Below are 25,776 nucleotides of genomic sequence, written 5' to 3'. Positions count from 1 at the left end.
CATCCCTCCACCTCTTCCCCCCTGCCCGACGGCTGCCTGGCCCAGGAGCGTCTGATGGAGGGGATGAGGGACCGCAGATCCCTGCCCTCCCGAGTCAGCCGCTCGCAGCCTTGATTCCGGTGGCGGGAGCCGGAGCAGCGGCCGGGAGAGGGAAGCTCCGAGCTCCTTTCTTTACCCGCGTCCGTTGTGCAGGCCGCCGCCGTCGTCTGTGTCACGGTTGCACCTCCTGCAGGTTAGGGCCCCTTCCCCAGTTCCCGTGGGAGAGACGCACAGTCCAGGAGCGGGCAGGATCGGCCCTGAACATCCAAGTCGGGGCCTGTGGCCTAACTGTGAGCCTGTTCAGGGGCAGCAAGGGTTGCTTCAGAATCTCTCCTGGCTGTGTTATCCGCCTAAGACGTGGGAAGGTGGTCATTGTGCTTCTGGGTCTGGGGCCCAGTGTTGGGCGGTAAGGTGGTCCCATGTGTGTCCTGGGTGCGGGGGACACAGAGGCCTCTCCAGGTTCTGGTTACCCAGACCCCTCCTTTTATTCCTCTGCTGGGTGTGTTTCTGCCCGTTCACCAGGGAACAGATACAGGCCCAGCTCTGAGATGTGGCGGGTTCAGGCCCAGACCACTGCAGTGAAGGCGGCACGTCGGTAAGGAGAGCCACAGGAACTTTTTGGCTTCCCAGTGCCTAGAAAAGTGATGTTTACGCTCTCCTGAGGTCTGTTAAGGGTGCGACAGCATTACGTCTAGAAGAACAACGTACAAACCTTCCTTTTAAAATACTCTGTTACTGTGCTCGCCTCAGCAGCACATATACTAGAATTGGAACGATGCAGAGAAGATTAGCGGGGCCCCTGCGCAAGGATGACACGCAAATTCGTGAAGCGCTCCATATTTTTCCAATGGAGATGTTTAAAAAATAAATAAAAAAATAAAATACTTTATTACTAAAAAAATGTCAAAACAATTACAAGAGTAACATCAAAGATCATTGATCACAGATCACCATAACAAATATAATATTAACGACAAAGTCTGAAATATTGCGAGAATTACCGCAGTGTGACGCAGAGACACAAAGTGAGCAAACGTGGTTGGAAGAAATGTGCCGATAGACTTGCTCAGCTGGGGTTGCCGCAGACCCTCAGTCTGTAGCCCACCGTGTCCGTGAAGCGCGGTAAGACGAGGGAAGAGCAGAGCCTCGTATCTGCCCCCTTCCTGGGAACTGACAAACGTTTTAATCTAGAGAAAAGAGTTAGAAATCCAAAGCGCAGATAAAAGCGGCAGGTGCTCGAGTGTGTTTTCCGAGCGCCCCAGGGGTTTCCCTTTCTCCCCCGTGGGCTTTCTGTAGACAGGGCACTGGGGGAGGGGAGTGCCCTGGCGGCAGTTCCTATCCTAGCTGAGTTCCAGAACCTTCTGGGGAGCTTTTACAAGAATGCAGATTCCCGGGTGTCCCTCAGACCTGCAGGACCAGATAAACCTCTGACCTCGCCAACTCGGTCACCCCTAGCGTAGCGAGAGATGTCCAGGGCTGGGCCGTGCAGCCCAGCTCACGGGGAGGCGTGATCCAGAAATGGAGCGCGTCGTCTTCTCCCAGTGGCAAGGTTGGGCGTTTTCCTCTAAGATGAGTGACCTGGCATGTGAGATCACCACCGTACAAGGCCTGGCCACTCTCGTCACGTTATCCCGCCAGCGCCGCTCCCCTGTGGGCCAGGGCTTCTCCGTGGTGTGTCTGTTGCCTAATCCCCATCACAGTGGCGGTGGAGGGGCCACGGGGACGACCTTGCTCGGGACGCGGGCTCCACCGTGACGCCCCAGATCCAGTGCGCAGAGCCTGGACCACGAGGCTGCGGGTCTGCCTGGACCAGGCTGAGAACCCCAGGCCGCGCCCCGCAGGCCGCTGGCTTGTGGGTGATGCTGCCCACACGTCCCTCCTGTCGCCGCCCAGCCTCCATCCCAGGCTTAGGGAGGAGGTTCTGCTCAGAGCCAGGCAGACACGCCCTGGGTTTGCGCGTCGTTGGGACACGTGGATTGTGGTGGCGAAGCTGAAGTGGGATCAGACGCGGCGCGGCACCCGAAGCCACGACCCTCCTCAGGACGACTGGCCGAACGGTCGGTCTCCAGCAGCCTCATCAGGCGCCCCCGCCGCCAGGCCCCCAGCCCACCTCGGGGCAGCCGCAGAGTCCTACACACGTGCGAGGACCTCAGAGTGTTTATGATTTTTACTTTACACCTGAGTACTTGCCTTCCAGAGTTGACATAAACATTTTTAATCACATTTATTTAGAGTTTTAAAAAATAAAACGAGTAAAACATCACACAGAGTTATCCATAAAGTATGTCCTATCACGTGCAGTATGTGATATCACACGTGTTCTAGCAGCTCCAATACGGTATGTAACGTACCTCCCCGGGCTCAGACCCCCACCTGTCAGGCGGCCATTTCTTGAACTTACTGTGTGCCTTTTCTATCCGTTTTTGAAAACAGCTTTACGTGCACATATATGCACACCATGAGCAGCGTGCCGCGGGGTTTCGTGTGCTCTTTTCAGCATGTAAACAGAGGTCCCACACCCTACCCATTGCTCCCCATCTGCCTTTCCGCCCGCCACTGGGTACAGGCTGGGCCCAGCTTTCCCTGCAGCATCTCTGCCCTGTGCGAGGATAGTCCCCGTGGAGGGCTGCGTGGGGCTCAGGGGCCTTCCTTGCTCAGGTGTCCACGCGTGTGAGGGTCCTCGTGGCTGTGCTGCCCGCAGGGTGTGCTCGGATCTGTCGGCTGGACCTTGTGGGTTGCTCTACACGTTGTTGGCCGTGCTGGCGTTGGTGGCCCAGCGGCCCCGGCCTTGAGCTGCCGCTACCTCCCTCCTGACAGCCCTGGCCCTTCAACCCTGAGGGCCCGCGGATGAGCCCTGGACGCTGTTCCAAACTCCCCAGGCGGCCCTGAGCGCGGGCGGGGCGAGAGCCCCTGCTTTAGCCTGGGAGGGGGTCAGCTGCGAGGGGACGCGGGACCCCAGCTGGAGAAGTGGTGTCCAGTCGGCCGAGAGTGTGCGCCCACGCCCGTCTGCTGCAGTCCCAGGGACGCTGGCCCTGGTCGCTCGGGCCTCGTCCAGGGCCTCTGCGGGCCCCCAGGAATCGAAGAGGAAAGGGTGACCTTATGGGCTCTGCTGCTGCCCGGGAGCCCCAGCACTTGTGCAAGGTGGTTCTGAGGTGCATCCTCTCCTGCAGCCCCGTCCTAGGGGGAGGAAAAGCCTGGGCTAGAGCGTCGTTTTGGACTGGTTTTTAAATGTCTTCTTCCAGGCAGGGCCCCCGCTTGTGCCGTGATGCCCCAGCCGTGAGAGCGGGGGGTGGGACTGGTGAGGCTGGGGGCTGCCTCCCCGCCTGCCCCCACCTCTGTTCCTCCATCCCTGCCTCCTGCCCTCGGCCTCCTCCTTCCCCTGACCCGCCCCTCTTCCCCCCATCCCTCCCCCCCGCCCGCTGCCCTGCCTGACGGTCGCTGGCCCGGCTCTGCAGCAGGCGGGGAGCAGCGGGCGCCCGGCAAACGGCTTGCACTGCGGCTGAGCGGCCTCCCTCCTGCAGCCCCGGCTCCCTGTGGGCTGCCGGGGACCGGGCCCCCTTCTCCTTCTGGAAGGCAGGTCGGTGTTCCCGGGCGCCCTCGGCCCCCGCTTGCCCACCTCACTTGCCCTGGCTTTGTCTGGTTTTGTCTGGAACGGTTATAGGAAGGGATGCTGCAGACAGAGGCTGTGTGGAGGGCCCTCGGCAGGGGGCTCAGAGAGGAAGGCCTGGGTCAGCCGGGGAAGGCGACGGTGACAGGAGACTGGCCCTCGAGTTCCGTGTGGCTTCTCAGCTTTCACGCGGCATTAGTTTAAAAGAGCGCTTCCTACGTGTAGAAGGGTAAGGCTTTTGTGGGGTGTGCACGGGTGTGCGCGTGTGCATGCGTGTGCCTGGCCGTGTTGGAGGTGCCCCGGGACGGAGCAGCCGTGTTCTGGATGGAGACCAGCCGGCCCTGTGGGCTGGAGTGACGTGGCGAGTTGACTGCTTCCTCCTTGTAAATGGGGGGGGGATGATGAACAGTCGTCACCTAATCAGCTCACGCACGCACACACGGGCTGCCAGGACGGGACAGGGGATGGGCAGGTTTTGGGGTCGGCGTGGTACCCACGAAGCCCCCAGCACGCTGACTCTGCGGGGGTCGAGGCTGTGGTGGGCTTGGCATCCCGCGGGGAGGCCGTGGTGCTGGCTGGTCTCGGGGCTGGGATGCGCCACGGGCTCCTGTGGGGCGTCTGGGGCCTCGGACGGCCGGGCTGCCTGGCTCTCGGGGCGAGCCCCGGAGGAGCCACGGCCTTCCGAGGATGCGGTCTGTGGGCAGAGTCCTGCGGCCGCCTGCAGGCCTGCTTGACGGAGCCGCGACCCGTGTTACGAGCGGCCTCGAGCCATCTGTTCACCCCGCGCTGCTTCTGCCGCAGGGATAAACGCCCAGGCCCGGAGACTGCAGCGGAGCCGCGCCAAGGGAACCCCAGCTCCGGCCGCGGGGGGCACCTGGAGCCCCCCTCCACCCCGCCTGCGCCGCACGGTCAGCGAGACCAGCCTGGGCTCGGCCATTGCCCCGCCGTCCACTGCCCGGGGCCCCGAGGAGCCCGGCCAGGACGCCATGCGCTGCTCCCTCTACGAGTCGCCCCACCTGCTGCTCCTGCAGGGCTACAGCCAGCAGCACGTGAGCGCCCCTCTCCTGGGCCCGAGGCGGTGGGAGGGGCGGCGGCGAGCAGGGCGTGGGAGGCTCTCGGCTTGGCGCCCCCGCCCCTCTGCTCCTTACTGACCACGTCAGCGGGGGGCTCGGGGGCCGGAGAAATGGGCTGCGGGGGAGCACCCCATTGGGTCCGCCCTAGACGCTGGAGGAGGGTGGCGGCTTCCCCGTCCTCTGCTTCCAGAACATTCTTTCGTCCAGGCTGCAGTGGGCGGCAGCAGGGCCTTGGGCGGGGGTACCCCCAGCTCCTCACTCACTGATCCCAGCGTGGGTCTTACCTGGTACTGGGCCCCCTTCCTGCCCGGCCTGGCGGGCCCCTGGGGAATGGCCCCCGTGGGCTGGGGCGCAGGCCTCCCGCGGCCTCGAGCGTGTGCGGGGCGGCTTCCTCTGAGGAGTCCCGCAGGCCCCCGCCCCGCGCCCGCATTTCATACCACTTTCGTCGGAGGCCTCTTGGCCTGAAGGGGCTCGCCCTTGGCGACCCCGCCGACCCTGCCCGTGCTGCCGCCCCCGGGAGGTCTGCTGTTCTCCCGGCCTCTCGCTCACCCGTGTGTCCCCCGCTCCCTTTCCTGCTCCACCTTCCCCGCACGCTGTGTGACCTTGTCAGGGCTCTGCAGCTCAGGTCCTGGGAGGCATCTTCCCTCCCGGAGCCGGAGCCGGCGCACAAAGGAGGGCCGCCTCCCCAGCTTGTCGCCGTCACCTGGCGGAGCGGGCGGGCCTGGCGTGTCTGTAGACCAGTGTCCACGTTCAGGTCTGCCCTTGGCTGGCCTCTCACGTCTCGAAGCTGGGGCCTCCCCCCCACCGCACCCCGGGCGTCTGGTTTGCCACCGAGGCTGCTCTGGGAGATGGGGTGGGCGCCCAGTGTGGGCAGGCAGCGGGGCAGGAAGGGCTCCGGGGGGCGGGGGGGGGGTGCTGCCCAGGGCGGCTTAGGTACCAGGGGTGGAACTGCCCGAGTGGCGTCCTGCCCCTGAGGTCTGGTGTCTGTGTTTCAGGACAGCCTGGTCTACGTGCTCAACCGGGAGCGGCACACGGTGGGCCAGAGGACCCCCTCTAGCAAGCCCAGCATCAGCCTCTCGGCCCCCGACATCCTGCCCCTGCACTGCACCATCCGCAGGCGCCGGCCGTTGGGCCGAGCTCAGGCGGGGGCACAGCTGGTCCTGGAGCCCATCCCCGGGGCGTCCGTCTCGGTCAACTTCTCGGAGGTGGGGGGCCGCGCCGTGGCGCTGCGCCACGGGGACCTGCTCTCCCTGGGCCTGTACTACCTGCTGCTGCTGAAGGACCCAGCGCAGGCCCAGCCCCTGCCCGCCCAGGCCCTGGCCCGCCTCCGGGCCGTGCCGGAGAGCTGTAGGATGTGCGGCGCCCCGCTCCGGGCCCGGGGCGCCTCGGTCTCCGCGAGGCCCGGACCCCCCCGGGCGCGGCCGCTGCACCTGGAGTTCGAGCCCGACATGGAGGACGCGCTGCTGCAGCGGATCATGACACTGGTCGAGCCGGGCGGCAACGACCACAAGCTGACCCCCGCCTTCCTCCTCTGCCTCTGCATTCAGCACTCGGCCACCCGCCTCGAGCCGGGCTCCTTCGGGCAGCTCCTGCTCAAGATGGCCAAGATGATCCGAGAGACGGTCTGGGTCAGTGGCGGGGCGGGGGGCGGTTCGCTGCCGGCGGCCTCGGCCGGGAGAGGAGCGGGTGGGAGCCGCGGCCGCCTGGGTGGAGGGCGCGAGCTCTCCCCTTGACCGAGACCAGCCCTCGTCGCTGTCGGGCGAGCAGGATAGGCAGGGCCACCGGCGGAGCTGGGGTATGCGCCGAGGGTTCGGCTTCGTGCGCTCCGGTCCTGTGTCCCTCCTCACGGCCCAGCCCTGCCGGCGCCCAGGCGGCCTGGGAGCCCCGCGCTTTCTGCTGGGAGCAGGTCGAGCCCCTGCCGACACCCCACTGCAGAGCCCTTGTCGGGTAGGGGGGAGGGGGGGCACAGGACCGGTCGATGCTGTCCATTGAAACTTCACCCAGGATGGTCTCTGGACCGCGGCACCACGCACGTCCGGGTAGAATTCCTTGCTGGGGGGCTGACCCCTGCACCGCAGGCCTCCCCCCGCCCCCCCGCGGCTGGCAGCACCCCTCCCCTCCCCCCTCACGGAAGCGGCTTCAGGCACTGCCAGACGTCCCCTGGGACCAGAGCACCCGGCGGGCATCTCCTGCCCCTCCAGGGGCTGGACTCCCTGGGGACCCGAAGGGTGGCTGGTAGTTACACGCAGTCCTTCAGAGAGACCCCCTTAGTCTCAGCCGTGCTCACCCTGAGGCAGACGTGGGAAAAGGGAACCAGTTGGCCGTGTAGACACTGGATAGATTCCTCAGATTAAAATCTGCATTTAAAACGTTTGAAACTTTAAAAGCAAAAGCCATGCTGGCCTGCCACATCCAAAGGTTTGTGCAAGCGATCTGTGTGCCTCGTGCGTATCTGAGCCGCGTCCCCCCGAGTCCCGAGTGGCATTTGGTGTGTGTGGTCGCTTCCCCTCTGCATCTGAAGTCCGTGCAGAGTGTGGACCGAGGGGCCTGACGCTTAGAAGCTCTGAATTTCACACGAATCACCGTCCTTTTCCGAGTCTGCTCTGTGCCAGACACTTACTAGTAATCAGATGCTGTTGGACTTCATTCCCACAACCACCCTGACGGCGTAGGTGCGGTGTCCCACGTCACAGCTGAGAACGCCGGGGCAGAGGAGGGTGCTGGGACTCTGGGCAGAGAACTGGATGCCCCCGAGCCCGAGCGTCGTCCCTGGCTCCCCCGCCATGCACATGGGATCAGCCCTGCGAACCCCCTCCCCTGCCCCCGTGCAGGCTCGGAAACGGGCTCGTGGAGGTGGGGCCCCCTCACCCCGGGTCCCGGGCCCGGGTGTCCCCCGTACGGCTTCCCCTCTGGGGTGAGAGAAGTCTGTCTAGAGCCTTGAGCTTCATTTGTCTGTTTCTTGGGCATCGGCAGCCTCCTCTGCATCCCCCCGTGCTCACGTGTCTCGTCAACTCAGGCCGATGTGAGCCTCTGAGAGAACGTGTGAGGGAGTCGCGGTTAGGACCACGCTAAGCCGGATAACGGCACTAAAGCAAGAATGAGTCCTTGATTAAAGGGGACAGAAAATGTTGGCTAGACCTGAGTCCCTATGGGGCCGTTTAAACATACTTGTGTGTACTCAGGCCCACGTGCATCTGCTCCGCGTGACTGGGGCTGACTTTTAAAAGTGCATCTGTGAAGCTTGACCGTAAGAGTGTTGCTAGAACATTCGTTCTGACATTTGTCATACGTTTGACCCATCTTTACTGCTCCCTAAGTGGCCGGCTGTTACGTAAGAGAGATGGCTGTGAAACGGTGCCCTTGTAGGAAACGCGTGTTTCGTACGCAGTAACGGAATGCCAGGAGGTCAGATCAAATGGAAAACAGTCTTCCCAGTGTAGCTTGGAGCGACGCCCGGAGCAGTGATGCCGTGTTTCATGTAGATGGGAGCCTGTGTCAGTGGTGTCCTGCTTGTCTCATCTTTGCTTTTTTTCCCTTTATAATTGTAGGAGAAAACCAAAGAACTCGCCGAGAAGCAGGCGCACCTGTAAGTATGGCCCCGTCTTTGTACCCACCCAGCAGGCCACTGGTTCCCCAGGAGCCAAGTCCCAGCAGCCCTCACCCTGCAACCTCTGGGGTCAGCTCTGTGTCTTTCTGTCTCAGGGTGGCTGTTTCCATGTCTGTAGTCACCACCCTGGGCAGCTCTGTGTCGGGGAGGTCTCTCCAGAGCATCTGTGAGACGAGTGGGCACGACCCTCTGGGAAGCCTTCTCCTCGCCCTCCCGTAATTGCTGTGTTAATGCGAACCTGCTGCTTTGGGGAAGTGGACGCCTCCCGGTGTAGAGGTGGGGCAGGGGGTCTCCGCTGTCCAACGTCGGTTTTCATAGAAAGTACGGGTTCTACTTTTACGCGCCGCTGGGGGGACTTGAGGAAACCATTTGGCATTAACGGTAAAGACGTGCGTATCCTGGGACACCCCCCGCCTGCCCTTGAGCGGACACCACCGAGAACCGCCTTCGCAGAAGGTGGCGGCGGCACCTGTGTTTGTGCTACGGACCCCTAGCCACGGTGAAGGCTTGAAGGCCACAGCTGTCCGTCCCCTTGAAGGAACACGCACATGTGGTGACAGCCCGAGCAGAGGTTGCCTGTGGTCACTGCCCGTCGTGGACGAAGGGGCCTTAAGTCATGCTGCGGTCCATGGGGTTTGCCTCATTTCTGTTTATGTGAGGATGACACGTGAAGAAGATACTCCGTTTATAAAGCACATGGTTGCTGTCCGTGCTTGTGGGGTACCGTCCGCCCGTGGTCCTGTAAGCCAGCGGTCCCCAATCTTTTTGGCACCAGGGACTGGTTTCGTGGCAGACAGTTTCTCCACGGACGGGGCGGGGAGTGGGAGATGGTTCAGGTGGTGATGAGAGCGACGGGGAGCGGCAGATGAAGCTTCGCTCACTTGCCCGCCGCTCACCTCCTGCTGTGCGGCCCGGGGCTGCGGGGGGGACTGGAGACCTCTGCTGTAAGGGAGTCGGGAGGAAGCATCATTATCCCCTCCTTCCGAAGCCGGGAACTAGAGGCTCAGAGACGGGAAGCCGGGGTCTGAGCAGCGAAGCTCCCGCCGGGCTGAGTGGAGCAGAATCCCTGTCGCTCACGAATGTGCTCTGTTGGCTGCCGCCCTGCTCGAGGGTAGCGGGTAGCGGGGTGCTGTTACAGGCCAGGCCCCGGGCGGGGGGCCCCACGGAAGACAGCCTACAGCTGGCCCGGCATGGAGGGACCAGCTGAGGCCCAGGCAGCTCGGAGAAGCCCTGCATCCTTCAGGTTCCGAACGGGAGGGGAAGTCCGCGAGGGAGCTAGCCTCACCCCGTGACAGGTGTGGTAGCCTCACCCGAGGCTCTATCCCGTCCCCAGAGTGAGGCGGGCCTGGAGGGAGCAGTCCTCAGGAGAACCCTGCCCTCGCCCTCCAGCGCATCCTCCCACTGGTGCCTGTCTGCTGGGGCCTTGGCCCTTAAACAGGAGGAAACAGCCCCTCCTTCAGCAGCTCCTTGTGTCATTAGGGCCTAAAAACAGCCCTGGCTCCATCCCAGCGAATGCTTTTTTTTTTTAAAAATTATGAATCACTTTCAAAATACAGAAGAGTACAGAGCGTATCAGTTACCCCTGAACCCACACCTGAATTTCACATGATTCACGTTTTGCCCCATTAGCTTCAGGTCTTTCTTGCGTGCTGCTTTTAAAATTGTAAGTGGCCGTTAACTCTTCCTGAATGCTTTTTCCGCGTCTGTGATCGTCACACATTTTCCCCTTGAATCTGAGTGTGGGTCCTACATCAGGAGGTTTTCTGAACCGTGATTGGATTCCCGGGATCGAACCTCTCATGACTGTTGATTTTGTCATTAGCAAGGCGAGATGCGGTTTGTTGATACTTCAGGATTTTCCCATCTGAATTCATAAGTAGAATCGGCCTGTGAATTCACTTATTGTTTTGTATTGTCCTTGTCTGATTTTAATGGCAAGGTTCTCAGAAATGAATTGGGCAGCCTTCTCTGCTTTCAGTTCTCTGAGTCGATTTGTCGGAGGCTGAGGACTCTGGGCCGCGGAGGTCTCCTGGAAGCGGCCCAGAAAAGCGTCTGGGCGGCGCCTGTGTTTGCTGATTCCATTTCTTTAATGTTTATGGTTTGTTTAGTTTTCTGTTTCTTCTTGTGTTGATTTTGGTAAGTTTTGCTTTCCTAGGAAATTATCTATTGCCTGTGTTTTCAAAGTTACTGGAATAAAATTGTTCATTATATTCTTGTAGGACTTCTTTCATCTCTAATATATTTGTAGTGATATCGCCTTATTTAATTCCTGTTGTGGTCCTATTTTTTCTCTCCCCACCCCCTTTGATTTATCTTCCCAGGCATTTGTCTGTTATCAACTGTTTAAAAGAACCAATTTTGTTTTTTCTGTTTACCTTTTCTCTGATTTCTATTCCATTTACCTCTTTATTATTTCCTTATCCTTGCATAATTTCTGTTTTAATTTCTTCTTTGACTCATGAATTGTTTAGAAAGTTTTTTGAAATTTTTTCATTTTTTTATTTACTAACAAAAATGTTTTAAATTTTATTTTCAGTAATCAATAATATATTATTAATAATAATATAGAAGAGCAATAATTTCTCTTGTACAGGTGTCCCAGATGATCTTTATTTTTATTTTAAAAAATGTTTTGGCCGCATCACGCGTCATGAGGGATCAGTTCCCCGACCAGGGATCGAATCCGCGCCCCCTGCCGTGGAAGCGCAGTCTTAACCGCTGGACCACCAGGGAAGTCCCCCAGATGATTTCTTTTTAAATTTATATCAGAACATCATTGATTTGATTTGGTTTATTTTAATTTATTTTACTGTGGTGAGAACATTTAACATGAAAGCTATGCTCTTCAACTTTTAAGCGAGCAGTACAGTATCGTTAACTGGAGGTGCACTGTCGTACAGCAGGTCTCTAGAACTCACTCATCCTGCGTAATTGAGACTTTATGCTCATTGATGAGCAGTTTCTCTTGTCTGCCCTCCTGCCCCCACCCCTGGTAACCGCCCCTCTGCTCGCTGATTCTGTGAGTTTGACTGTTTTGGGTCCCTCATGTAAGTGGAGTCACACAGTACGTGTCCTTCTGGGATTGGCTTATTTCACTGAGCATCATGTCTTCAGGGTTCATCCGTGTCGCTGCATATTGCAGGATTTCCTTCTTTATTTTTTATTTTTTTTTGTGGTACGTGGGCCTCTCTCTGTTGTGGCCTCTCCCGTTGCGGAGCACAGGCTCCGGACGCGCAGGCTCAGCGGCCACGGCTCACGGGCCCAGCCGCTCCGTGGCGTGTGGGATCCTCCCGGACCGGGACACGAACCCGTGTGCCCTGCATCGGCAGGCGGACTCTCAACCACTGCGCCACCAGGGAAGCCCTCCTTCTTTATTTAATGGATAATGTTCCATGGTGTTATAAACCAGATTTTCTTTATTCATTCATTCGTCAGTAGACCTTGCGTTTGATTCCACGTCTCGGATATTATGAGTAGTGCTGCAGTGAACACCAGGGTGCTAATATTTCTTGGAGATCCTGATTTCAATTCTTTTGGATAAACACCAGGAAGTGGAATTGCTGGATCATAAGGTAGTTCTACTTACAGTTTTTTGAGGAACCTCCGTACTGTTTTACACAGTGGCTGCACCAGTTTGCATTCCTGCCAGCAGTGCACAAGGGTTCTGATTTTTCCACATCGTCACCAATACTTGTTGACTCTGGTCTTTTTCATGAAACCATGACAGGTGTGGGGTGGCAGCTGCTTGAGTTTTGACTTGCATTACCCTGATGATTATGTATGTTGAGAACCTTTTCATGCTCCTCTGGCTGGCTGTCTACTTTGGAGACATATCTATTCAAGTCTTCAGCGCATTTTTAATAGGGTTATTAGTGGTTTGTTTTGTTTTGTTTTGTTTGGTTTTGAGTTGTAGGAATTCCTTATGTGTATTGGGAAGTTCACCCCTTATCTGATACGTGGTTTGCAAATGTTTTCTCCCATTCCGTGGGTTGCCTTCTTATTCTGTTAATGGTTTCCTTTGCTGCACAGAAGCCTTTTCGTTTGACGTAACGCCGCTTGTCTATTTGTGTTTTTATTGCCTGCGCCTTTGGTGTCATGTCCCTGAAATCGTCGTGCCTACTCAGTGCTTGCCCGGACGGGTGGGCCAGGCCGCTGCGCCTTGTTTGTGCCCCACGGTACGGCAGGGCTGGCCGGTGGCGCGTCCTCAGCACTGACCTCGCTGGGACCCGACACCAAAGCTCCTCTTGGCAGTAGCTGGTGGACTGTTTTTCCGTGCAGGCCTGCCTGTCTGTCCCGTTGAGTTCTGGGCGGAATGGAGAAGGGCAATAAATGTTGAAAACAAAATGGAGCTAGGCTCTGACGAGCAGATTCATCCTTTTTTGACGACATAAAGCTCTTCGTGCATGCACGTATGTGTGTAATTCAACCAGCGAGGAGAACGGACGAGAGGAGCAAGATAAGCAGTGGAAACAAGAAGACGCGTCTGAAGCCTGTCCCTCCCCAGGAGCAGGACAGAGGGGGGTCATGCTGTCTGTGGACAAAAGTGAAGTTACGTCCGAGAGAGCAGCAAAGTGCAGGCACAAGGAGAACGTGGGGAAAGGAGCCCGAGGCCCGTGGGGCGCGGAGGAGGCCGAGGCTGCAGCCCGCCCGACACTTCCGCACCAACCCTGCCGCTGATATGGCCCCTCGGCTTTTCGCGTGGGCCTGATCGCCAGGACCCCCGGCACGATGGTCACTGCAACAGCCGGAGTCCCTGAGCTGCTCCGGGCGCCGGCAAGCCCTCCAGGCAGGATGAAGAGCCTAGGGACAGCGCCGTCCTCGCGCGATGCCCGCAGACGCCCTCCTTGCCCCCCAGAATCCGCCAGTAAGAGGCACAGCCCAGCGTCACCCCCAGACAGACCCAGTTACCTCTGGGTGGTTTGATTTGCTTATCAATGGATCTCTGCTCACCTGTCAGAGCACCTGGCAGGTGTGGTCAGGGACCCTCCGGTGTGAGGATGCTCTCAGAATGCACGGCCCACCGACGGGCTTGCTGCCGGGATGAGGAACCGTGCCGGTGAGACACCGACTGGCATTTAGAGGGAGGAATCGCCCGGAGCTCTGCTCGCCGCACCCGCCCCTCGGCCTCCCCAGGAGGCTGGTGAGGACAGCGCGGTGCTTCTGTCACATTGCAGGCGACTCGGACACCAGGTCCTGCATGCTGGTGGCTGGGGCCCGGGAGACGCGGGAGGAGGGGCTTGAGATGGGCGGAGCTGACCTCGCAGGCTCCCATCGAGGGAGGCAGGCGGCCCCCCACGTGCCCAGTGTCCCCTGGAAAGGGAGTGCCACGGGCCCTCTACCCCAGGCGGCCGTCCCCCAGGGTGGGATGGGGTTGGAGGGCCGGGAAGGGCCTAGCTCCGTGCCGCCGCCTGGAAGCCCCTCCCGCCCCTCTCCTCTGTCCGCCGCCCGGCCCCAGACACGGCCAGGCAGCCCCCGTGAGTGAGGTCGTTTGTGGGTTTCCTAACGGTATCTCTGAGTCTTCCAGTAGCGCCCGCGATCCCTGCCTCCTGGCGCTGCCTTAGCCGTCGTCTTCCGCCTCCTGCCGGGACGCGGCGGCGCTTAGCTGCCCTTCCGCCTCCTGCCGGGATGCGGCTGCACTTAGCTGCGCTTGTCCGGTCACCGCCGCAAGAGATGCGCCTCTGTTTGCTTCCTCTGTTAGTTACGTTCCTCATTTAAGACACCCGCCCTCGTCTCTCTTGCTCTCGAGTACGAGGGGCAATTCCTGTTGCTCGTCCGAACGGTCACAGCCGCTCTGTTCTCTGATTCTCAAAGAGAAGATGTGAAAAGAAGCCGTTTACCAGAGTCCTTTTCCAGCGTGGCCTCGGGCGGTCCTTCCTGTGAGGGTTTGTAGGCGATGTGCCTCTCACAGGTTATGGATCTGAATCCAGTTCCCGGCCTGACGCTGGCAGGCTGACAGATCGCGGTGGGTGTTTTGAGCGTCTGCTGTTCTCACGCACAGAGAGCGGCGGGTTTGGCGTGACTCTTGGTCTCTGTCTTGGCAGCCAGGAGCCCCTCTCCACGGCCAGCTTCACCATGGCGGGCCTGGTTCCGGACCTGCAGCACATCCTCTTCTGGATGTCCAACTCGGTTGAGCTTCTGTACTTTATCCAGCAGAAGTGCCCACTCTACATGCAGAGCCTGGAGGAGGACCTGGATGTCACAGGTATGGCCGTGCTGCTGCTCCCAGGTGGTGAGCGTCCCCGGGCCGTCTCAGGGGAGAGGTGGCCCCCAGAGCAGAGACGGGTGTGGGTCGGGGGCGTCCCCAAAGAGGGAGGTGACCTGCTGGTCGGGCTATAACCCGGTGCCTCTCGTCTGTGACACGTCGGCGCTCTCTGTCTCCGTCATTTCACGCAGCCCCACTGGGGGAGGCCCGGGAGACACAGGTCACTCACTGCATTCTGTCAGCCCTTGGTCACCAGCCCCTCCAGAACGCACCGCAGTCTCAGAAAGGAGGCGCGTTGCTCGTGAGAGTTACGAGACTGTGCGACACGTGTTGACTTCAGAGACTAAAATGTAGGAAAACGTGCCTCCTAGAGCTGATGCAACGCAGCGTAAAGCGCTGAAAACGCTCATTGAGAGAGTGACTCTGACTGGGGCGGTCTAGGAGGGCTTCGTGGAGAAGGTGGCATTCGGCCAGGCTCTGAGGGGGTGTGAGATGTCAGCTGGCGTGTGTCTGATGGGGCCGCAGCGCGTCCTGGCACTGAGCTGGGACGGAGCAGCGGGGCTGCATGCAGCAGGACCGGGTGTGGCAGCCGGGGACCAGGGGCTTGGTTTCGTCCCGTGCGGCCTTGCTCTGACCTGCGAGGACAGAGCCGGGGGCCTGCCTGCCTCGGGGAGCGGTGGGGAGGCCGCTCGGCAGGACGGGCACGGCCGTGTCTCCCAGGACACAGGCTCACAGTCGGCCTGAGGCCCTGGGCCCTGCTGGTTCCCCTGATGCTGACCGGCTAGGTTTCTAGGGGAGGGGCTCGTGGCGGCCTCTGGCGAGGGGGCTGGTCTGCCCAGGGGCGGGCTGTCCCACTCTGCGCTCAGTTGGCCACCGGCTTCGGAGACGGGGTGGCGGGGCCGAGGCCCTGGGGCGTCCCGGCCAGGCCTGGGGAGACGGGGTCCGCCTACCTTCCTCTTGTCAGTTGTGGTTTCTGAGTCTTTTCTCCCCCCGACTTCCCAGGGAAGGGGCAGTGGGGACTGTCTTGGGCTCCCAGGGCCTCTGTGGATATGTGGCAGAAGCAGTGTCTCCTCCGTGCCCCAGTGGTCGGTCATTCGTTGCAGGCCCGCTGGCCTGTCGCTCCCTCCCTTGTCCCCCTTGGGCGGACATTGTGAACAACGTCCAGTAGACCCCAGGATGGGGCAGCTCCTGTCTGTCCACCGGGCCTGGGTTGGACACAGGCTGTCACCCACCTTTGCCCCGCACGTGACGCGAGGACCACACCTCCCGAGTCTCCGTCGCTCACGCGCCTCGCTCTGCGCAGCAGCCCGGGCCCACCCCGTGCCCACCCCGTGCCTGGCGCTGCTGGAATCCAGCGCCTGCAGAGGCTTCCTGTCACCTCTCTCCCCAGACCCTGCTGAGCTCCTTTGGGGGGGTGGCCCCAGCCCCCCAGGACTGAGGCCGCAGCGCTCAGCGGGCTCTGAGTGGAGGGAACTCTTGTGCACGTGGCATCGGCCGGCGAGCACCCGGCCTCTGGCTGGTCCTTCCGTGCGGAAGCCAGGAGGCCGGCACAGGTCGGGAGACGGCACCCTGTCACCCCGACTTCGGGCACAGTGCTCACAGGCGAGTCCCGCCAGTGCCCCTCCTTGTCTGGACATATTTCAGATGCTGTGTTGAGAGGCTGCAGGCCTGGGGTTAGCGTATCCTTCACAGAGACCCTGAGTCAGGCTGATTTTCATGAAAAAAGCTGCTGGGGGGCTCTGCTCTTAGGAAGATATTCTTGGTCCAAGGCCCAGATGTCGTGTAGCCCAGTCGACGTTGGGAGAGTGAGCACGTGGACGGCTGGGGTCCCACCTCTGCCCGCCCCGGGGACCACAAGGGCTGGGGAAGCCACAGCAGGGCCTGAGCGTCCCGGAAACAACGTCCGGGGCGGTGCGGGCTCCGGAGAGCTCAGAGGAAAAAACCATCAACCAGGGGGCGAAGGGAAGGTCAGAGCTGGCGTGTTTGGCCTCCTGACCTTCAGCAGGAAATATCTGTGGGAAGAATTCTAAAAACAGAGATGTGTCATGTCCTGAAAACTGGAAAAAGAGCTTTTTCTTCCCCAAACAACCTTTTCTGTTTGAAGCTCTTATCCAGGAAGCCCGTTCACAGGGGAAGATAAAAGATTAGCCCATCAGGGCGGACGTTTATTTAATTCATTTAAAGTTCTCCTGTAAGGCTTTGAGGCTCTGCCTCAGCGCCTGCGGACTGTGGGGTCCCAGGGGGCGGTCCTCAGCCCCGGGGCCTCGGGAGGGAGGGGGGACGAGGCCCGGGTCCTCTGACAGGCGCGTGCAGGCGTCAGCTGAGTCGGAAACCCCAGCAGAGCCCGCACCGCGGCTAGGAGGGTTTCAGGGTGTTTCTGCGGCGTCTGCTGGGAGCCGCCCGGGGTTGTGCTCTGTGGACCCCCAGCCTCCTCTCTCTGTCCGTCCCCTCCTCCCTCTCTCCAGAGCCCCCGGGCCCACATGAGGGGCGTAGGTCTCCTTCTCAGACAAGCTGGCGCCGTCAGAGCCTGCGGCCCCTGCAGTCACCCGATTGGCTTCTCCCCCAAAGCCCAGGGGGGCTGCAGGGAGCAGCCAGACCCTGCCGGGCTCCGGGAAGGGCCCTGGGGAGGCCCCGCAGGCCTCCGGCTTCCTGGTCAGGAGGGTTCTGGAGTGTGAGCCCTGGGGGGTCAGGGAGCCCCGAGCCCTCGATGGGCCATGCTGGCGTCTGCAGGGCGGGTCTCTGACGGACGCGCACACCGTTTCCGTTGGCCCAGTAGCCGGGCGGCCCCGTCCCTGTGCTCCTGGGAGGCCCAGCTTAGAGCTCAGGGCGATTCCCGGCCTCCCTCCCTCCCTCCCTGAAAGGAGGTTCCCAGACGTGGGGCCCACTCTGTGCATTAAGCAAGAGGCCGCACGGGACGGGCAGTGCAGGAAAGCCTTGCCGCCGGCCTTCCGTCCTCATCAGGAGAAGCGAGGGACCGAGCGAGCGGAGGACGGAGGCGGGCGTCCCGTCCGGTCCCTCCCCAAGTGCCACTGGGGCCGCTGGCACCAGGCACCTCATGCCTCCCAACTTCGGGAAGGCCCTCGGGATGGCCCCTCCCTGTTGGGCCCCTGGTCTTGGGGACCCCGTGGCCAGCCTGGCCTCTTGGCCGTACAGGAGCCCCACCCAGGGGGAGGGAGGCAGCTGGCGTCGCTCACACCCCCCAGTCCCAGCCGCAGCTGCAGCCCCCTGGCCGCTGCCCAGCCTGGGAGGCCCGTCCCCCGAGGTGCTGAGCCCCCAGGGTCTCCGCTCTGTGCCTGCGACACGGCAGTGTCTTCCCTGGGGGACGCTAGTGGGGGGGAACGGGGCATGAGGGCCATCTGGCCTTCTCGGGAAAATGTCGTGACGGCCTCCTTAGGACCTCTGGCCAGGTGTCCTTTGACCTGTATCCCGAGTGAGAAGTGACCTGCGGGCCAGGATCTGCCAGCGCTGGGCACTTGGTCCTGACCCGTATCCGGAAGCTGCTAGCACGCGAGCGTCTGCTGCGCTTGGTATCGAGTTGGTGCCCATGGGCTTGGAAGCTCGGGGCCTGGGGTCCTGGCCACCTCGGCCAGGTCCCGGGGGCCCCGTGGCTTTGGTTTGTCACGTTTTCCAAACCCAAGAGGAGGGTGCTGGGCGGAGCCCTCAGGAGGCGTCGGGTGGGGGTTTGAACTCGCGGCAGTTCCAGAAGGTTTCTGCCCGAGTCCCCCTCCCCTGGCCCTGCAGTGACGGCACCACATTCCCCCGCAGGCTCGAAGGAGTCCCTGTTCTCCTGCACGCTCACGGCCAGTGAGGAGGCCATGGCCGTGCTGGAGGAGGTCATCCTGTACGCCTTCCAGCAGTGTGTGTACTACGTCTCCAAGGTACGGCTTCTGCGTGCGCGTTCTGCCGGGGGACCTGCGTGCCGGCCTGGCCGCCTCTGCCCGCCCGGACCCCGGCCTCGGGCCCCTGGCCCCCTCACCTGCTGTTGCTCTTGTCGAGCGAGTCCTCTGCCCCAGGCGGGGCCAGCGAGCGAGAGAGACGGGGCCGGCTGCTCTGGGGAGGCGGCTCGGACGGCGGGCCAGCCGTGCGGTGGTTCCGGCTGCCGTGGCCCCGGCTCCCCTGCCCGCGCCGTCCCTAACGCTGGTGGGGGCAGCCGTGCGGCCATGTCTCGGGACTCAGAGCCGAGCGGGGGACCCCAGGGCTCTGCCGTGTCCTTGGGTCAGTGGGGCTCACTCGCCCCCACTCCGTCCAGTAAAACCCTTCTGATAAAATAAGAAGAGGGCGAAGCCCCCTGCCCTCAGGGTCCTCTGGGTGCCGTCCGGCCCCTTTGCCAGAGCCCTGCAGCCCGTGTCATCTGCGCCTTCGCTGGGAGCTTTACCGACCCCCCTCCCCGCCGCGGCTCCCGCTGGCTGAGCCCGGCGCTCACACGTGGGTCGCTGACATGCGTGGTCTGGCCGAGGCGTGAGCGGGATGGGTCGGGCCCGGGGCCCCTGCCCACAGCAGCCGGTGTTTTCCTCTCGCCCCCAGTCCCTGTACGTGTGCCTCCCGGCCCTGCTGGAGTGCCCCCCCTTCCAGCTGGAGTGCCGCGAGAGCTGGTGCTCGGCCCCTCAGCTGCCCGAGGAGCTGCACCGCGTCGTGTCCATCTACCAGGCCACCCTGGACCTCCTGCGGCTGCTGCAGGTGCACCCCGAGATCGCCGCCCAGGTGCTGGCCTACCTCTTCTTCTTCTCCGGCACGCTGCTCTTCAACCAGCTCCTGGACAAGGGTGAGGGCCCGGGGCGGACAGCCCGCAGGGCCACTGAGCGTGTCCTTCCGGAGACCAGCGGGCTGAGCCGTCCCGCTCCGTGGGGTCTGGGCGGGTGCCGCGGGGGGAGGACGTGCTGCAGAGCCTGTCCCCGTGGGAGCGGGAGCCACCCGTCCGTGTCTGCACAGGGCCCCGCTGGCCTTTCCTGGTTTATTTTATCCCCGCGTGGCCTGGGGCCCCTGTGAGCGAGGAGGCAGCAGGCTCAGGGAAGTGACGTGGCCTTTGACCCTGCCTCACTGCCACCCAGATCTCCTCCATCGCCCTGCCCAGCGCTCAGGGCCGAGGCAGTGCTGGGGTGCGGGGCAGGGAGAGCGGGGCCAGCCCACAGCACGTGCGAAGCCTGGACCACGGCCCTCTGCACTTGGGGTCGCGTGGCTGTCACCGCCCCTCCCTGCCCTGCCACCTTCACCTCCCACCTCCATACCCACCCACCCATGCCCAGAGAGGGGTCTGGAAGCAGGTAGTTGTCTTAGAAACTGACGTAAGGTCTTCCGTCTGTCCAGAGGCCTGGTTGGGGGGGGGGGCTCAGGAGTAGGACAGGGCTAGGGCCCAGCCGGGCCTGGCTCCCTCGGGGTGGGGGGTGGCGGGCAGCATGCCTGCCCTGCGAGGGCTGCCCGGCATCACCCTCGTTCCCTCCCTCCATTCCCAGGGCCCTCTCTGAGTTGCTTCCACTGGCCCAGAGGCGTCCAGGCCTGTGCCCGCCTGCAGCAGCTCCTGGAGTGGACACGGAATGCCGGCTTTGGCGAGGCTGGAGAGCGCTTCTTCCGGAAGCTTTCCTGCACACTCAGCCTGCTGGCCACGCCCAGTGCCCAGCTCGTGCAGGTGGGAGGGGTACGGAGGGTGGGGGGCTGCGGGCGAAGCGAGGATGGGGCGGCACCCTGCACGGTCGCCCTGGGGTCAGCAGCTTGCAGACCAGGAGGGGCTCAGTGGGCTTGCAGTGGCTTAGTCCACAGCTGTTCCCACCTGCAGGCAGGATAACGGCCCCAGGATGTCTGTGTCTAGTCTCTGACCTGCAGCTGTGGCCACAGGGGGCCCTGCTGATGTGGGGAGGTCACCCCGGGGCACCTGGTGGCCCTGTCTAAGCACTCGAGTCCTTAAAATATTTGCAAACGATGAGACCAACAAGGGCTTAATTTCCAGAATCTACAAACAACTCATACAGCTGGATATCAAAAAACAACACAATAAAAAAATGGGCAAAAGACCTAAACAGACATTTCTCCAAAGAAGATATACAGATGACCAAAAGGCACATGAAAAGATGCTCAGCATTGCTGGTTATCAGAGAAATGCACGTTGAAACTACAGTGAGGTATCACCTCACACCGGTTGGAATGGCCATCATTCAAAAGCCTACAAATAACAAATGCTGGAGAGGGCGTGGACAGAAGGGAGCCTCTTGCACTGTTGGTGGGGATGTAAACTGTGCAGCCACTGTGGAGAACGGTATGGAGGTTCCTCAGAAAACTAAAGATAGAGCTACCATATGACCCAACAATCCCACTCCTGGGCACATATCCAGAGAAAACTCTAATTCGAAAAGACATATGCACCGCAGTGTTCATAGCAGCACTATTTTCAATAGCCAAGACACGGAAGCCACCTAAATGTCCATCAACAGACAACTGGCTTAGGAGATGCGGTACATGTATGCGATGGAGTACTACTCAGCCATAAAAAGAATGAAATAATGCCATTTGCAGCAATATGGATGGACCTAGAGATTATCATACTAAGCGAAGCAAGTCAGAAAGAGAAGGAGAAAGACAAATACCATATGATATGACTTCTGTGTGAAATCTAAAAATATGATACAAATGAATTTATTTACAAAACAAACAGACTCACAGGCATAGAAAACAAACTTATGGTTACCAGAGGGGAAAGCGGGCGGGGGGAGAGATAAATTAGGAATTTGGGATTAACAGATACAAACTACTACACATAAAACAGGTAAACAGCAAGGTCCTACTGTACAGCACAGGGAACTATATTCAATATCCCGTGATAAACCATAATGGAAAAGAATCTGAAGCAGGATCGTATATATATATAATCACTTTACTGTAGACCAGTAACTAACAGAACGCTGCAAGTCAACTATACTTGAACAAAAGAAGAAAGAGGGAAGCAGAAGAGTGGGTCAGAGAGACAGGAAAGGGCTGGCTGTGAAGGTGGAGGACGGGGCCACGGGGCAAGGGTACAGCAGCCTCCAGGAGCTGGGAATGGCCCTCGGCTGGAGGCCAGCACAGGAACGGGACCTCAGTCCTACAACCACAGGCAAATGGATCCTGCCCTGGAGCCGCCAGAAGGAGCACAGCCTGCAACTCTTGATTCTAGCCTGTGCGACCTGTGCTGGACGTCCGACCCCCAGAACTGTAAGACTGCGCTCACGTTGATCTCACTGCCACCTTCGTGGTCGTTTGTTAGAACAGCAGCAGGAAACAGACACCAGCTCACCTGCCTCCCTCACCTGCTGTGCGACATGGTCGTCACAGGTAATCAGCGAGACCAAGCTACCCAGGCCATTTCCTACCGGGCAGCGACATGGAACCCACCCAGGGGATGGCCAGCGTGTTTGCAGGGCGGCCCCATGGACTCCGCTTCCCACGCCCTGGGGAGCTGCTCCGTGTTTGAACCGCGTAGGGGACCGGCTGCCCCGTCTGCCCCCGTGAAGTCCCAGCTGACGTGAGTGCAGCCAAGAAGCCCCACATGGCAGTGACGGCGTCCACAGCCGCGGCCACCACGGGCAGCCGCGAGCCACTGTGTGGAGCTCAGACTTGGGCAGAGCACCCGCCTGCAGAGGGGAAGACGAGATGGGGTCCCCCCTGGGGCGCTGCTGTGCACACTGCTCTTGCCCTGGGCCTGGCACACAGGCGTGTGCCCTGGCGAACAGTTACCACAGGGGTCCCCAACCCCCAGGCCACGGACCAGTACCAGTCCGTGGCCTGATAGGAACCGGGCCGCACAGCAGGAGGTGAGCGGTGGCTGAGCGGGTGAAGCTCCAGCTGTATGTACGGCCGCTCCCCATGGCTCGCGTCACCGCCTGAGCTCCGCCTCCTGTCGGACCAGCGGCGGCGTCAGGTTCTCGCAGGAGCGCGAACCCTACTGTGAACCGCGTGTGCGAGGGATCTAGGTGGCACGCTCCTTACGAGAATCTAATGCCTGGTGATCCCAGGTGGTGGCGCTGGCGCTGGGGAGGGGCCGCAAATGCAGATCATTAGCACAGAGGTTTGACTGTCCAGAGACCGTAATAAATCAGTTGCTTGCAGACTCATATCAAAACCCTGTCAGTGAGCGGCAAGTGAAAATTAGCTCAGGGCTCCCACTGAGTCTGCGTTGTGGTGAGTTGTATAATTATTTCATTACACGTTACAGTGTAATAATAATAGAAATAAAGTGCACAATAGATGTAATGGGCTTGAATCATCCCAAAACCATCCCCCACTGGCGCCCAGTCCGTGGAAAAATTGTCTTCCACGAAACTGGTCCCTGGTGCCAAACACGTTGGGGACCGCTGAGTTACCGAGCTGGGTGCTTCAGGTTCGCATGGTTTTCTGTGGTTTTCCGTGGTGTTTGTACTTCAGTACAAAATGCATAGCAAGGAAGGAGCAGCGGCGCACTAGCTGCTCAGCTGCGCCTCTCCCTGCACGGCTGGGAGCTGCCCGCTCCTTCCTCTGGCAGAAGACTGGGGTCTATTTCTAGAGCATTTAAGACCGAGGGTCTCCAGGTTGGGACACGGGATCTCACCCTGAAGGAGGGAGCACCCTGGTGGCAGAGCCCCCATTGCTGGAGCCCTGTACTCTCACCCACCAGGCCCGGGCCTGCGCCCTCCAAGCAGGGGGCGGCCAACTTGGCAGGGCTGGCGGTCAGCGACAGCCCAGGGCAGGACGGAGGATGCTGACACTGGGCCTCCACAGCCAACCAGCCAGGAGAGGGAGAGAGAGGCAGGGAGTGAGGCAAAGAGGCCTCAGGCCGTAGTTTGCCACCCTCGAAACGGACTATTCAGCGAGGAGAAACTTACTTAAGAAGCCATTTGTATTGTCATAAAGATAAGGGAAGACACAGTAACCATTACATAACAGGATGCTGTAAATAAGATAAAGTCCGGGAAACCACCCGGAAGCAGAGCCAGTGAGATGGAAGAGGCGCTCGCTCCTGCTGGGGGACGGCTCAGCGCCGTCGGGGCGCCCGCCGACGCCAGCTTCGGAGAAGCACAGGCGTGGCGAAGCATGGCTTCTAGGATGAAAGTCAAAACCACCTCCGGGCAGACGAGGCCGTCCTGCGCTGTCATGTGTTTGGGGTGGAGGTGTCAGGAAGAGGCCGCTCTCCCCCCTTCCCCACGTAGCTTAGGATGTTGTCTGTCCCTTCAGTGTCGATACTCGGCAACCACCGCCCAGGCCTCTTGATGTGGGCAGTAAAATCAAACGTGGGCGAGACAGAGAGGAAGGAGGAAGAAGGAAATGAAGGGACCGGCCAAGTGAGGCCCCGCGTCCGAGCAGCGTGAGGCCAGAGACGGCAGGGCCGACAGGGAGTGAAGACAAACCGACAGTTGCCCAGCCCGCTCGACCCGAGTGTCCGGACTGCAGGTGCAGCCGGTGGGTGAAAAGCACAGTGGCTGAAACAGACCTGCCCCAAGACGCGCTCACAGGCTTGCAGAGACGCCGCTGAGCTTCCAGAGAAGGAGAGCAGCTCGGGTCTGGAGGTCAGCGGTCAGGATGGTTTCCGACTTCTCAGGAGCGAATGCAGGAGCTGCCTCCCATGTTCCCTACGAGGCCAGCTCGAGCCTGGAGTCCTGATGCCTGATGGCGGGGACAGTGGCCTGAGGACGCTCTCCCACGCCAGGCCCCCAGCGTCCCCCTAGCACAGGCCTCCCTGGGAAGCTCCTCGAGAGCAGAAGGACGGGTTTCCAGGAAGCAAGACGGACGGAGACGGTAACTCAGCGACCTGCCGTTTGTCTTCTGCCAGGGCGCCTTCCCTGCCCCCGGCTGCCCCCGCAGTCTCGTGCGGCACCTAATGCTACCGTCGTGCCTTCGTGCAGGTCTTTGACCTGCTTGACTCCCTTCACATGGTACGAGGCGGGGGTCCTATTTCACGGCCCCCTAACCTCCCAGTGGTCTTGCCCCGTTTCTCAGCCCCCCGAGGTGGTGTGACAGGGCTTGTTCGGTGGGCAGGGCACTCGGCGCAGTGCCTGCTGGCCTCTCCGGGGAACACCCCCCCACCCCCCCCCCGCCCGCCACCTGACCCGGCTCTCGCCCTGGACGCCCACAGGCATGGGGTGAGCTGCCCTCTGCACCGGCCTTGACCTCGGCCTCGCTGACCTCGCTGTCCCGCACGGACGCCCCAGGGCGGAGCGGGTGCTGGTGCGGGGAGCCCTGGGCCCTGCCGCCGGAGCTCCCAGAAGGCAGGCCCTCCCTGGGGGGCGGGCTGGGCCCCCGGCCTTTGACCAGGAGCTCCTTCTCGTCAGCAGATGAGCTGGGCGAACCTGCGGGCCGCGTTCCCTGCCCTGAGCCCCTCGCAGCTGCACCGCCTGCTGACCCAGTACCAGCTGGCCTCGGCCATGGGCCCCATGAGCGCCTGGGAGCCGGGTGCCCAGGACAGCCCCGCAGCCTTCAAGTCAGGTGAGGCCTCTCCTCCGGCTGGAGCTCAGAACTCGGGTGTGGCCCGGGGGCTCCTTGACCCCCAGGTCCCTGGGTCCCCAGGTGGGGGGACAGGGCAGGACACCCGAGGAGGAAGACGGCCCAGGGCGGAGGCTCGCCTTTGCCCCCAGGCTCGCGGCTCAGGTCAGAGGTCCCCACTGCCCCTCATGGGGCCTCGCTGGGTGCACGGCCACCAGGAGGAGAGCAGGGTCTCCACACCAGCTGCCACGGCACAACCTGTCGGGAAACGGTGTCGAGCCATCTTGCCCTGGGTGTATTACGTGTGGAGACAGACGTACATATGTGTGTGTATATTTTTATGAGTTTTGTATCTCCTCATTAGCAGTATGTACACTATAACACAAGCAAAAATGGAAAGTAAAGGACGGGGGAAGATCCAGATAGAAGTAGGGCTTCCGACGCCTGGTCACCTGGGGCTTGGGCCCTGGGTGCCGTCCCCCGCTCTGTTTACTGGTTCACGTCCAAGGCCTTCCGCGGAGGGAGGGAGGGGGCTCTGTGCTGAGCACCGGGAGCAAGGCAGGGGCTGCCGTCTTCCCTCCGTCTGGAAGGCGCGTGTGTCCTCGTGTGGAGGCCAGCACTTAGGCAGGCTGTGCTCAGCCCCGTGACACGTGCGCGGTGCAGGCGGCGTGGCCGCGGGGGCCCGGCAGGAGCAGGTGGCGGCCTGGGGTGCTGGTGTCTGGGCCGGGTGAGCTGGGCTCCAGGCTGGGGTGTGCGGTGGGCCCGGGGGAGCCGGGGGCCGCAGGCAGGGGTCGTGGCGTGGGGCCCAAGTGCCAAATGGTGGCGCCGG

The 25,776-nt window shown here is 61.1% G+C and overlaps 1 protein-coding gene across 2 annotated transcripts in view; it reads left to right on the top strand.

The window, feature by feature from the left end:
* Positions 1 to 25,776, top strand: part of RADIL (Rap associating with DIL domain) — a 56,419-nt gene that overhangs the window by 27,562 nt on the left and 3,081 nt on the right. For both annotated transcript variants that reach the window (XM_082858020.1, XM_082858021.1), the window contains exons 2-9: positions 4,448 to 4,695; positions 5,715 to 6,347; positions 8,268 to 8,305; positions 14,368 to 14,528; positions 18,294 to 18,406; positions 19,053 to 19,290; positions 19,979 to 20,151; positions 24,800 to 24,950. In XM_082858020.1, coding sequence (XP_082714146.1) covers positions 4,448 to 4,695; positions 5,715 to 6,347; positions 8,268 to 8,305; positions 14,368 to 14,528; positions 18,294 to 18,406; positions 19,053 to 19,290; positions 19,979 to 20,151; positions 24,800 to 24,950 — 1,755 coding nt within the window. The remainder of the gene's footprint in view (positions 1 to 4,447; positions 4,696 to 5,714; positions 6,348 to 8,267; positions 8,306 to 14,367; positions 14,529 to 18,293; positions 18,407 to 19,052; positions 19,291 to 19,978; positions 20,152 to 24,799; positions 24,951 to 25,776) is intronic.

Source organism: Leucopleurus acutus (assembly GCF_964270905.1).
Source record: "Leucopleurus acutus genome assembly, chromosome: 16".
Classification (NCBI taxonomy): domain Eukaryota; kingdom Metazoa; phylum Chordata; class Mammalia; order Artiodactyla; family Delphinidae; genus Leucopleurus; species Leucopleurus acutus.
Note: the sequence above shows the minus strand (reverse complement) of the source record. Positions and strands in the feature narration are given on the sequence as shown.